The following is a 13592-nucleotide window of genomic DNA, read 5'->3' on the forward strand; positions in this document are numbered from 1 at the left end:
ATAACACCCAAGATATAAATAGCGTTTTAATACTTTACAAAGATTTTCACCTAACAGCCAAAACTTAACCTTGAAATCCATTCTTCACTTGTCATCACTGGTTTTCCCAAGGCTTTGATCTCATTACTTCCATTGTTATCTTCTGTTTCCATCTTTCAGTCATTTTTCTTTGGCCTTCTGCTCTTCCTTTTGCAATTTTAATTTTTGACACTTTTGACAATGATTTCTGGGACTTCCCAAGCTCTGACATCACATAATTGGCACAGAATACACAGTTAAGTAATTCTTGAAAACTGAATTGATCTCTAATTGAGAGGCATTTCTACTTGGAAGTCACAGGATCACCTCAAAGCCTGACACCACCATATTGTCTTGCTCTTAAAATAAGTCCCTTATGTGTATAGTAATGACAGGGAGAACCAACATTTATTGAGTGATTATGTACCACATATTTTCAATAAATTATCTACCTCTGACAATTTTATGAAATAGGTGATTTAATGAAGAAATAGGCCCAGAAACATTGAGCACAGGAAGAAATGAAGATTTGAACTCAGGTCATCTAACTCAAACCAGAGTCCCTCATATCACATCACAAGACCTCTGGCCTGCTTTTTATATGTCAAGTCACTCAACCCTTCTCAGTTCTGGTGTTTTATCTGTCAAGTAGAGGTCCAAATGAAGACAAACATAGCCAAAGATGGGACCTGAATCTATTGTTAATTAGAGATGAGCAAAAGGGATTGCACACTCAGCAAAATCAAAGATAAGACACAAACTAAAAATATAGGGAATTAAAGACATTTTTGAAACTGCAGTCATGGTTTATCTCATTTATTTGAAAATAATACAAATATATTATCTTTTCCAGATTTTGTTTGGGGTCTGTTTTCAGGACCATTTCTCAGATTCTATGGTAAAAAAAAAAAAGAGGCAACAAAGACAATATATTTCGTTAAAAATTTTATTTTTAGAGCCCGTTAATGGGCAAATTCCAAATGGTAGCAATACAGAGTATTTAAGAACATCTTAATATTTCTTTCTATCCATCTTTGTTTTCCTTTCTATAAACATATAGATTAAAGCAACTTAACCCCAAATTCAATGCCCGAGTACTTTCAATATCTATTTTGAACACATAATAAAACAGAAGCAGTTAATTTTATTTCCATTCAGAGCTGAGTGAGTAATAACTTTAGCTTCACATTATTCTGTCACAAAGGATAACCAAATGGCCTACCTAAGTAGCTAAAAATCATAAAACTATTATACGCCAAGTCAATGGTATGTATAAAGTCAATATAAAACAACTAGACTGGTATACATTTGTTTTGGGCCCTACCGGAAATGTGCCAAAGTAACAAGCTTTAGTGAAGGATGAGGTCATTGGGCAGAGGGAAAGAGGAGTCATGTCATCAAATTTTAGAGGAATGCTGTAGGTAAAAGGAAATTAGCCTACAGTTTTAACCAAATATAGGAGGAAAGGGGAGTACAATACCAGGGTTGATGACGATTAGGAAAATACATATACCATTCCATCACAAACTTGTTCACTACCTCAAGAGTTCAGCACCAGGCTCTCCAGGGATTCTGTTATTCTCCCACTAAGCTTCTTCACATGGAACATAAACCTACATTTATGCTAACAGAAGCGTTTTGTATGGCTATTTAATTTGACAGCGAACAACAGGAAAAAGAATTATTAGGGCCACAATGACTTCAGGCCATCTTAATACCCCTGAAAATAGGGGCAAAAAATGAGTCATTAAGCAACAGTATTCAAGGAGCACTGTGTTATCTAAGGTGATTTACAAAACAAGTAAAATTCAGTAATCCTCAATGGAAAAAGTCATAATATTTGAAAATTAGGAATGTTTTGATGCTGATTTTTTTTACCAAAGTGGTACTGCAAACAGTTAAATTGGAACAAATTCCAAACTCACACTTACTTGCATCACCTCAGTTTAATAATCCAATAAATGACGAAAAAGACAAACAATGAAAACAGCATCATATAGCAGAGCAGCTTTGTTTGGCTCCCTCTAGATAAAATCTTCAGTTTTCCCATAGTTTTACCTAGAAATCCAGTTGTAGAATCAAACTGTGAATCCTGTGAGGAGAAAAGGAAAACATAATAGTTAAGATTCTAATATTCCACATATGCACATTTAAGTAATTGAATATACAGTTATTAGAATACATTTTTAATGATATTTTTAGTGTTTAATCAATTCAGGAGTCTGTTTATAACTTGGGTAATCAAGTCTGATTACTCCGTGCAAAACAGAGTAATTCTCTCAATGAATAAAAAGCTCTTTCATTATCCAATAAACATTTCTTTCAGCATCAGAGTAATTCAAAATCCCAAACTGTTTAGGTCTTTTCCCAATCATGTGAATTAAAAAGCATTAACAATAAAGGTATGTAGTTTGTCTACTATCATGCAGCTGTTTTCTCAGCTTTTGTTGGGGTGGCAACTGCTCTCCAAGGTCAAATGGTTGGTTGCGTTCAGTAATTCAGTACAATAACTCATCTAAAATTTAATATAGTTAGCAGTTAAATGTACTTTACTTTTAAGATCCTTTTATTTAGATTGCTGACCTTGAAGTATTAGTACAGTCTATTGAAACTTAAGAGAATATCCTAAGATGTAAAGGTCCCAGTATAATGATAGCCTTTGCACAGCTCAGGTTCTATGGAGTTGTCATATCAGTATTTAGATCGGGAACCAGGCATAAATATTTTCAGGTTTCCCCGGTGACTCTAATGTACAACATCCATAAGAACATTGCTTTCGATGTCACATTCACTTTTGAATACAATTTTAAAAGCAAGTGGAGAAACTAGGGAAGGTCAAGAGAAGTGACATCCAAAATAAACAATGAAGAATGGAAAGAGGTTCCACAAGAAAAGGTGTATATTGCTGAGCTCCCTTAGACTTGAGATAAAAGGTTCTGGGATGTTACTATGTTCAAATCTTATTGACTTGTTCAGAAGTGATCCTTAGGAGATCAAGCAAAAGAAACAGACTCACAAGTGAAAGACATTCAGCTGGTTGGATATGAAGTGCTTTTTGATTACTTGGTAGTCTATACCCATGGAGATCTAGGAGAACACTCAAAATAGTCTTTTGTCCTGAGTCTTTAACAGTGTTTCTAAATTATAAGATTAAAGATACAATGGCTTCCACCTCATCCTTTCAATTGTATATATTAGGCAAGATGAAAAATGGGAAAGTAAATAAACCGATTATAGTTATTTTAAAGCAATGAAATATAAACAGGGAGGAATCCAGGATTATAATCTCTAGATTAATTTCAAAATGGATAAAAGTTAAAATATTATTCCTGATTAACAGACTAAATTGAGAATATTAGATCAAATTTCTTCAATTTAAAGTCATAACCACTTACCATTTCAGCTAATAATTTATTTTGATGTTTAACCTCATGGCCTATTTCAATGGAAAGCTGTTAAAAAAAAAACACATACATGATTATTCATATGAAGGTACTTAATTGTTATAAAGTAACAATAATACCATTCTAAGCATATTCATTTTCTCAAATAAAACAGTCTTCTAAAAATACAAAATACATATACTTCCTTCTGATATTTTTTTCCACTGACATAAAAGGAAAATGGATTAAGAATTTCTACCGGGCAGCCCGGGTGGCTCAGCGGTTTAGTGCGGCCTTCAGCCCAGGACATGATCCTGGAGTCCCAGGATCCAGTCCCAAGTGAGGCTCCCTGTGTGGAGCTTGCTTCTCCCTCTGCCTGTGTCTCTGCCTCTCTCTCTCTCTCTCTCTGTGTCTCTCCTGAATAAATAAAAAATATTAAAAAAAATTTTTTTTCTACCCCATCTGACTATGGATATTATTTCTCTGCTCTTAATTTTTATTTCAACCTTAATATTCAATTTCGCCTTTTAATTTTGGTCCATATCTCTCTCTGGGTTCTCTTATCCATTCTTTTGCATGCTTTTTTCTTCCTCTCTTTATATTATCATACAACAGAATTTATCTGTATATTTTATTCTTTTTATTTTAAAAGATATATTTCAAGTATGCATATTAATTCAAATCTATATTAAGTACTTAACATTCTTTTAATGAAATGGGACATTACTTTGAATATATAACCTTAACTGGTTATTTATTTAGATTCCAAAAGTATTTTTCTTTAAAATATGACAATAAATTGGAAAAAAATTGGCAAGTTATGGTTACCTCCATCCCGAGCTATGCAGAAAGAGGCTGAACCTAAAAGAAATACTATTTACATGGTTAGGGCTGCTATTCAGACCAAAACCTATGTAATACTTTACATGACAAATTCATCAAAGGCTTCACTTCCAAAATATCTGGATAAATTACATGAAACAAATGAAAATCTTGGCAAACCACTGCAAATATTCCTCTGAACTTATCTTGTATGGAAAGTATATGGGGTGATATGGACAGAAAACTACACTAGAATGCTATAGATCACAACATGAGCTTTTTCCCCAAATATAACAATTCAGAGACTATAAAAAAGCTAAATAGCACAAACCACCTACTTTCTACAACTGTCAATCATGCCAAGAAAAGATATTTCCAGGGGGGAAAAGCTTTCTCTAACAAGGAGCCTAAATTATCAACGTTGGAGTTAAAAAACAAAAACCACTGCCTTGGTGGCTCAGTGGGTTAAGCACCTGCCTTCAGCTCTGGCCATGATCTCAGGGTCTTGGGATCCAGCCCCTCACTGGTCTCCCTGCTCAGTGAGGACTCTGCTTCTCCCCCTTCTTCTCCCCCTCCCCCTGCCCAGGCTCTCTCAGATAAACAATTAAAATCCTTTAAAAAAAAGGAGGTGGGGTAAACAACCAACATTTAATTAATTCCCTTTACATGTTGATTTTCTAAATTGCTAACATTATATAATATTACTTAGTTCATTGATCAACTCCTTTTGATTTAATATGACTTTGAAAACAATACTTGTTGCAGAATGTAATAGTCTCCAGGCTGAATACAATTCTATTTTCCAAAGACTAATGAAATACCAATTAAGTTTTGGCAACACGAGCTTCTACTGAATGCTCTATTAGTGTACGGCATGTTTAATGTAATATAGAATCAATCACATATGCTGTTAAAATCACCTTTTTGTAATTCCTTTATTTGATACATATTAAGTTCAATGCCACCAATAAGGAATTATGCTTAGGTGCTGTGTAAAAGATAAAAATAAGTATAAAAGAAAACCCTACATTCTGGTAAATTTCTTTTACAATACAAATCATTTACATTGCAGGTTCCTATTCAATACATACTAGAGAAATGGTACAAATGGTCTTATGTTCACATGGAAAAAAAGTTACTTTTGATGTGGTAATCAGGTAAAGCTTGCAAGAAGAAAGGAGTGCAGTGAAGTGGAACGTTTACTATGGGCAAGCCATCAGCCAATATAAGGAAGGAGAGGACACCTCTAAGGCAACGGTGATCAAAGATAAGGGGGTGCAAGTAACAGCATACACACAACACACAAAGTACTCTAATTTGTCTGGCAGAAAACATACATTCCAGAAGTGCGGGGTATAAGGTCTGAAAAGCTTTGGACAATCTTTGAAAAACCTATTTGATCAAGCTACAGATTGTGAATTTCATTCTTACATCATGAGAAGACACTGGAGACATCTGGGAGCATATTTAAAAAACATTCAAAAAGATGGCTGTGGTGACAGTATGTAACTCAGAACAGAATGTGTGAAAAATGAGGAACAGACAGGTTAAGAGGCTCTCTCAGTAGTTGACCTAAGAAAACCAAGGGATAGTATCAGAAATAGAAAAGTAGAAATAGAAACAGAAAGAAAGAAGCACAAAACTCAGTGACTGACATCAGGTACAAAGGTAGATAGGTGAAACACTGAGATGTGTAGCTTAGGATACAAGAGAAGAAAAGTCAAGAGAAGAGCTGCTTGGGTGCAGGAGATGGACTGCTATGAGACATTACTACAGACAACACACAGTGCTGTAGATTTAACCACAAAAAACAGAAGTTTTAAAAAAATAAATAGTTGTATCACGTTTTGACTGGCCACATGTTCTAATCTACTCAAATCATGTTCAAATTTTGAGTGCATTTTTACCTTGCTGAATTATACACAACTTAGGTAACTGAATTCCTTAGTATGATGCCAATAAAAATAGTTTATAAGTACGTAACATGTAAGTACATAAATACACAAATTTCAAAGTACAGAACATCTGTTAAATACTCACAGATTTTATAGCAGTTACTTTGCTTCTGAGACTTTCAGTGAGTCTCTCATTTTCTTCTTCACAGGCACTATAACCACTGTTAGCATAGCCATAGTTCCCATAGTTGCCAGGAGGTACTCCTTCACCTGCAAGGATCAGAGTCAGTACAGTTGTAGCGAAAACAAGCCACTTTTGAAACTTTAATAGGAAAGAACCAAAAAAGACCCCTGGAGGGCGTTGCAGACCACGTATGTCTATAGTATTCACACTTCAAAGGAATTTTAAAAATTAATAAAACAGAGATCAGAACAATTCTTTCTAATGACCCCTTCTAAGCAAAGAATGTTCAATTCATTTTTATATTTTCTTATTGATTGCTTATTGATTGCCCACAGGATGCTAAAATAGGCACCGATATACAAGGATATTCAGGATATATTCTCTGCTCCGTAGAACTACAAATTTTAAAAAGAATCTAAAAGTAGTAGCGTAAACTATCCACTGAAGAAGCTTGGCTATGAAGGAAAAGGAAGAAAGAGGATAAATACAGCAGGAGGGAACTCCTGCCTGTCCTTTACTGTCATCTCTTTCTTTTAAATAGAAGAGAGCTGGGATAACTTATGGAGAACATTAGCTGAAAGTTAAGAGGAACATGCATTCACTCAACAAATATTTCAGGAACTCCTATGTGTCAGGAACTCCTACTGTTTGGAGCTGATCTTCTATGAAACTGCACTGAGAATACAGTCACAGCTTCTGCCTAATAAAGTGCTTGGTATTCATCAAGCGATCAAACAGGTGGAGTGAGCCTTGAAGAGTGAATCTATATAAATGTGCTAGAAACTGAGACAGGAAAGCATAACTGAGGGTGGTGTTTAACCACTTTTTTTTTTTTTTTAGACAATTGATACCATCAATTTTCTCAGTAAAGGAAAAGATAAGGCTGTCTTTAAGGAAAGGTATCATTTGAACAAAGCAGTAAAGAGCATAATGGGGGAAAATGACTAGGACTACGCAGGTCCTAGGGGGATAAAATGATCCTGGCTGAGACAACATACTGTGATGGTATCAATCCTCCTGGATGTGTGATTTTTCTGAAGAAGAGCTCATCAGCCTGAGTTAGCCTGTAAGAATCTGGATGGTTGGATTGATCAAGAGTTTGATCAAGAGGTTTACAGTGTTGGGGCTAAAAAAAAAAAAAAAAAAAAAGGAGCCCCAAGAGGCTGAGACTGCTTGCCAAAGGAGAAGCTGGAAAAAAACAAAAACAAAAACAAAAAACAAAGGAGAAGCTGGATATAGGGATTGTGGGGACTTACACTGGACAGGGATAGAAGCAGTTTTCAAGAGAGAAATGAGGGAAAGGGATGATGCACAGACTAAGTCTCCATAAACTCAAAGAGCAGATGCAGCAATAGGGACAGTAAAAGATGGAAGGACAGGAAGTAATAGTCTGTGCTGGTAGCTGAAAGACAGTTGAGGTATAAATAGAAAGTTCTTTCAAGACATGGTACAAACCTCACTTTCTCCTAAAAGCAAAACTCCCTCTTAATTATTACAGTTCTTACTGTACAGAACACTAACATCACACTCTAGATGATACTATAACGGCAGAAACTAAATTTGTTTCACTCGTGGGTGTATATCCCCCACAAATGTGTACACACACACACACACACACAAAATAAGGCACTCAATAAATACCTATAAATGAATTAATAAATAGACTCTGACTTCATAGTTATTCATCTTTGAATGTACCTGCCTTCCATTCCAAAAATGGAATCAAATTTGAGTGCAGAGACGGTGTCTCATACTTTTTCTATATTCCCTGTAACTAATGAGTACTTTATATGCAGCAGACACTCACACAATTTCCACCACTACAAAAAACACAAAAAATGTTAAACAAGTATGTTCCAGGGAATAAAGAATTGCATTCCTCAAATTTTCCCTCAATTGCTGATACACTATCCATAAAACTCTCCAATACAGGGATTCCTGGGTGGCGCAGCGGTTTGGTGCCTGCCTTTGGCCCAGGGCGCGATCCTGGAGACCCGGGATCGAATCCCACGTCGGGCTCCCAGTGCATGGAGCCTGCTTCTCCCTCTGCCTGTGTCTCTGCCTCTCTCTCTCACTGTGTTCCTATCATAAATAAATAAAAATAAAAAAAAAAAGATTAAAAAAAAAAAAAACTCTCCAATACAGTAGGAAACGCAGGAAAGCTTGTGAATGTCAAAGATAATCCTTGGCCTTTGTCCATTTAGACAAATGCTACTTCTTTAGGGTAGTTTCCATTAATAATTGAACCAAATTACTTAGAGATTCATGGGAAGTGTGCTATATGAGCATCTATCAGCTTCATTATTTATCCCAAGTTTAAAATTCAGGTCAATACACACTGATACTCCAAAAAAAAAAAAAAAAATCACACCAATGTAAATGATAGCAATAGACACGTAAGTAAGCATCTTTCCACTCAACTACAAGGAAGCTTGGGACAAAACAAAACAAACTCTATCCTAGAGATTCTAATATAATTAGTCTGGGCTGCAGTCCAGGTATCAATGCCTTAAAAGCTAATGTCCAGTTAGGTGATTCTATGTAATTAGGGCTGAGAACCACAATTTCTCAAGTCTCTTTTCTGCAACTTATCACGGCACATTGCTGCACAAAAACATTAAAGGAGGCCAAAGGATCTATTGATGAGATGTAAACTCCTTGGCCGGGCACTCCTAGATCTCCTCAATTTGGTTCTGGTTCCATGACTCCTACTTCAATCAAACCGGTGTAATGATAATCCCTTATACACACCATTCATAATTCTAGTCCTACAACTTTTGGGGCCTATGAGAAGGGGTAGGGGAGTCTTGCTTCCAACTGGAACTCGCCTCTCTCATCCTCTGTTAATCAAGCTCTAGTTCAAGTGCTTATGTCTCTACAAAGTGTGCAGTGCTCTATCTCTGAAATCCGAGACACCAGCTGTAGAACTTATTCGGTATTGGGATGTACAACTCGCACCTTGTACTATAATTTATCTTTGTACCTGTTCCTACTCAGCAACTAGACTGGAAGCTTTGGGAACACAAACAGAGCCATACTCAACTGTATACCTAGAGCTTACTCAAGTACCACAAGAAAGGGCTTGTTATCATTAATAATGATTAAAATAAAACCATGTAGGCATATAAAACTAAACTGCTCAAAATTATTTTGTTTTCTCTACAATTTACCTGGCCAACTTTCTTTCTATGATCCAAGCATTCATAAAAGCTATTATTTTTCAAAAGCTCTTTGTCATACTTTTTTTTTTTTTTTTAAATCAATGAACAAAGTCTAAAGTTACTGGCAACTTTCACCAACTTTAAAATACTTTTCACCAACTTTTAAAAAAAATATTTTTTTTTTCTTTCTCCATTTTATTGTAACCACTGAAAAAGGCAACGTTATCTTTTTTCAAGTACTCCGCATATTTTCTCAGGTACGCTGTGGCTGATTTAGCAGGCTCTTTTTTTTTTTTTTTAAATCATCTCTTAATAGCTTCAAAACCCACAAAATGCTGTTTTATTAGCTGTGCGTTATAACGACCCCTTAAAAATCCTTGTGCGTGGTGAACCTAAGTCTTTACAGTGGAACAAGACTCAGAGAATGTTCTGTGTAAAATGGCCTTTGACCCCGATGTTACATACCACGGCCTGTAACAGTAATGACGGGTCCTTTCACCTTTGTAACTCGCTGTTACCAGATTAATAGGATTGTTATTAGCGCTTCGCATGCAACGTTATTCTTCGAATTTCGCTTCTGTACAAAAAACTAAGATCCAGGACGAGCAGAGCACGAGACACAGAAGCCAAGCTCGGGGGAAACTCAGCGGGTCTCGTAAGCGGTCTCGGACAGTCGGCAACCCCCAAAACCCTTGGCAATTCGATTAGCGCCTGTGCGTACCCCGCCCCCATGCCTCCACTACGCTCTATAAACCTACCATTCAAACTTGGAACTGAACCAAACTACAGGAAACCCCGAGCATCTGGGACAAATGGTGTGTTTCTACCGGGTACCGCCTCCAAAGACTCCTCCATACATCCTCTTTCGGGCCCAGATTCCAGTGACATAAGACTGGTCCGATTTCCTTCCGCGTCCCCGCGCCCAGTACAGCCAGTTCGGGGGCCCCCGAACTTCGAACCTCGGCCCTCTCCTTACCCAGGCCTGCACGCCTCATCCTGCCAGAGGAGGGAAGAAAAAAGCGGATGGAGGGGTGGGTAGGAAGGGGCCAGGAGACCCCGGACGGCGTCTTCAGTACCAGGGCCCAGAGAATCACCAACTTCTTTCCCCGAAGCGCCACGACATCACTGGAGTCTAAACATCGCGCCGGCTGATGGCGTCACCCAGGAACTTCTTACTGCCTCGCGAGGCGGCGTGAATGGCATTCTGGGAAATGTAGTTCACCGTCGACAGGTGGTAGCGAGGCAGGGGCGTGGCGCGAACCCTCCTCCGGGAGCGGCGGATGCTGCGACTTGGCTGCTGGGCCTGCAGCTCCCTGGACCTTGCTCTCCGCTCGTCGCCGCTCCCCCTCCCTCTCCCCCGCCCCGCCCCCCCGAGTTTAACACCATAGGTCTGCCCTTCCCAGACCTCGAGAGGATGGTTGACTCCTCTTTCCGGCCTGATTCCTTCTCCTACTTCCTCTGACCTCTAGAGTCAGTTCAGGGAAAGTCCCGGAAAACTTTATTGGAGTTTCTGATCTCACAGAGTCACCTGAGACCCCCGGAAGGGCAGGAAGAGAGTAACAGGTTTGCGCCGGGTCCCCCGGGAGCGAAGGCCCGGGCCGCGGGTGAAGACTCCTGCGCGGGCAGAGGCGGGCGCTGACACGGCGGGGGCTTCCGGGGCCCTCGCCGATTAGGTCGCTGTTGCTGGGTTGGGGGCGTTTGCAGACGTGACCAGGCTCGGCTCTTCGCTGTTAGGGACCCGGGGGCCCGTAGACTCTCTCCCGCTTAGACCTTGAAAACGGAGGGGGGCACTTGACGGGATGAGCACTGGGTGTCCTTCTGTATGTTGGCAAATTGAACACCAATAAAAAATAAATTTATAAAAAACAAAACGAAACACAAAACGGACACAGAGTCTGGAAATACTATTTACAGGGGAATGTGCCAATCAACGTAAGGGTTTAAAAACCTGTTGGCAAGGGTGGAGTGGCACTGGGATCCAGGTTAGTCTTACAATTTCATTTTATCTCAGGATTTTCGAAAACGAAACAAAAACAAAAACAAAAAAACCACTGGGTGTTTGCGGTTTTGTTGCTACTAGAGACTTCTGAGGATGTGATCTCTAATACTTTAGTGTTTCCTTATAGTTTCCCCGATTTGAACGTTGACTGTAATAGTGGCAGGTGAGTCTGTCTGAAGGTTCAAATACACACGAAAACAATTTCTGATAAAGGATTAACATGAAAAGTTAACCTTTTATCCAAGAGTGTCTTGAGGGAGGAAGAATGGTCTTCATTAAAATAAACCGCCATTCTTTAAAAGCTATGGAATGGAATGAAGATTGCATCAGGGACAAGTTTTGCAAATAAACACGGAAGGTTTGAGGGAAATGATGGCAAGGCTTCCCCCTTAGTCTACAATCTGTGACAGTCCCTTCCTTTGTGAAAAGTACATGTGTTCTATAAGAACATGTCAGAGAAATCTTCTTACTGAAAGAAGGCTTTCTCGTGGAAATATAAATTTAATTTTAAAAATGTAATGTTAGGTTTACCTAAACAGACCATTTAAATTATATGTGTACTTGTCTTCTTATAAACTACTTCTCTTCCATGGGAGGGAGATCTGAGAATACAGCTAAAGGAGGGGGGAGAAGTAATCAAATGTAGCAAGAATGTAAATCAAGACAGGCAAAATGGGTTTGTATTGAGCTTGTGACCTAAAAATCCAAACACAGGCAGGTTGTTTTTCACTCCTGTTGCTAGTCTCAAATTAAGATGGTAGCAGTTGAAAGGATCAGGCATTCCAAAGATGAATTAGAAAAGATGGATTTTAATATACAGATGAATAATTACTCAACGTGGCCACAACTGACATAAAGAGTACAGGGAATTCTTCTTGTTTTATCATTTATCATTTCTTGTTGTCTTCTTTCTCTTTTCAAGTTAAAACACCTAACTTCTAATTGAAGATGAATAAAATTCTTGGAGATACAAAGCATTTCAAAATTTTTCTCTATTCTCGTAGGAAAATTTCATAGAAAATGCCTAATCTCTGAGGGTTTGAATGACTGAATGACTAAAGAAAGGAGTGATTTAAAAAAATGACTTAAAAGAAATATTCCTAGTAGTCATTACAGAATCAAGAAAATGAACAGGAAATGTCTGAATCTTGGTACACAATTTGAAACTTTTGCTCCCTATATTCTGCTTCCTGTGCATATGTCCTGCCTCTTCCTGACCAGGGCTAATCCAAGGGACAAAAACACACCACACTCTCAAAAAAAAAAAATTAACAAATTTTCCAATCATTAAGCAAATTTAGGATATATCAAGCATCATATTGAAACCATAAGAAACTGTAAAGCAAAAGGCTTTATGGCTCTTGATTTGCAAACAGGCTATAGAAAAATGTTAGTTTGTAAGTTAATTATTTGGCATTTAAAACATATTTCTCCTGGAGGCAGATAATGGTAAGGTTTCCAACCCAGCCCTAGGGTTATTGTGACTCCTGTGCTGGCCACTCAAAGTCTATGTAGCCTGTAGTACAGCTGAAATACTACATTATTTCAGTGAAAACCAGTAGGAAAAAAAATTGTAATCCTCATCATAAAATAAGGCAATATCATTAAAAGAAATAGAATTTTAAAAACTATTTTGGTTATTGTGTTTGAGAAGGTATTAGTTTTACTCAAAACTTCTGGAAAGTGTGAAGAAAGTTTTCAGAGATTTTCCAAAGAGTCACAAATTTGAATATCCCTTTCCAAAACTTTGCTAGTATTGATGTCACCCTCTCAGCCATAATTAGTGAAAGTGAGGCACACAATTCCAACTGAAAAGTCTTCAGTAGAGCCAGCTGAATGATTTGTGGGGCCCAAGGCCAAATTAAAGTGCAATACCCTTCATTGAAAGAACAGGGGGAAAAGTGCAGTTAAAGGTACTTAAAAAAATAAAGCTTTTTTTCCTTTTGTCACAATCCTTACCACTTACCAACCTGTCATCCTGTTCTGTTATGTAATGCCCTTCTAATTAAAAAAATGAAATTTTAAATCATTAGTATGATTTTTACACTTAATCTTTACATTGTGCAATGACAGTTTTAAATTCAAATATAAAAGCATTTAACTCATATGTGATATCACCCAAGTCACAGA

At 37.8% G+C, this 13592-nt stretch overlaps 1 protein-coding gene across 1 annotated transcript; it reads right to left on the reverse strand.

Annotated features, from left to right (window-relative positions):
- Positions 1–950: 950 nt before the first annotated feature.
- BET1 (Bet1 golgi vesicular membrane trafficking protein) lies at positions 951–10731 on the reverse strand. The gene is made up of 4 exons (XM_041728217.1): positions 10440–10731; positions 6264–6388; positions 3414–3470; positions 951–2110 (listed from the first exon to the last, which is right to left on the reverse strand). Exons 1-4 carry the CDS (start codon positions 10456–10458, stop codon positions 1955–1957), a joined length of 357 nt encoding a protein of 118 aa, XP_041584151.1. The 5' UTR covers positions 10459–10731; the 3' UTR covers positions 951–1954.
- Between the last annotated feature and the right edge of the window lie 2861 nt (positions 10732–13592).

This window comes from Vulpes lagopus, chromosome 13 (assembly GCF_018345385.1).
Source record: "Vulpes lagopus strain Blue_001 chromosome 13, ASM1834538v1, whole genome shotgun sequence".
In the NCBI taxonomy this organism is placed as follows: Eukaryota; Metazoa; Chordata; class Mammalia; order Carnivora; family Canidae; genus Vulpes; species Vulpes lagopus.

Excerpts from the sequence above, each read along its gene's own strand:
- BET1 (XM_041728217.1), bottom strand. Across the intron at positions 3,471-6,263 it reads AAGTAACTGCTATAAAATCT|CTTTCCATTGAAATAGGCCA; the intron begins GTGAGTATTTAA and ends TTTTTTTAACAG. Across the intron at positions 2,111-3,413 it reads ATAAATTATTAGCTGAAATG|GATTCACAGTTTGATTCTAC; the intron begins GTAAGTGGTTAT and ends TTCTCCTCACAG.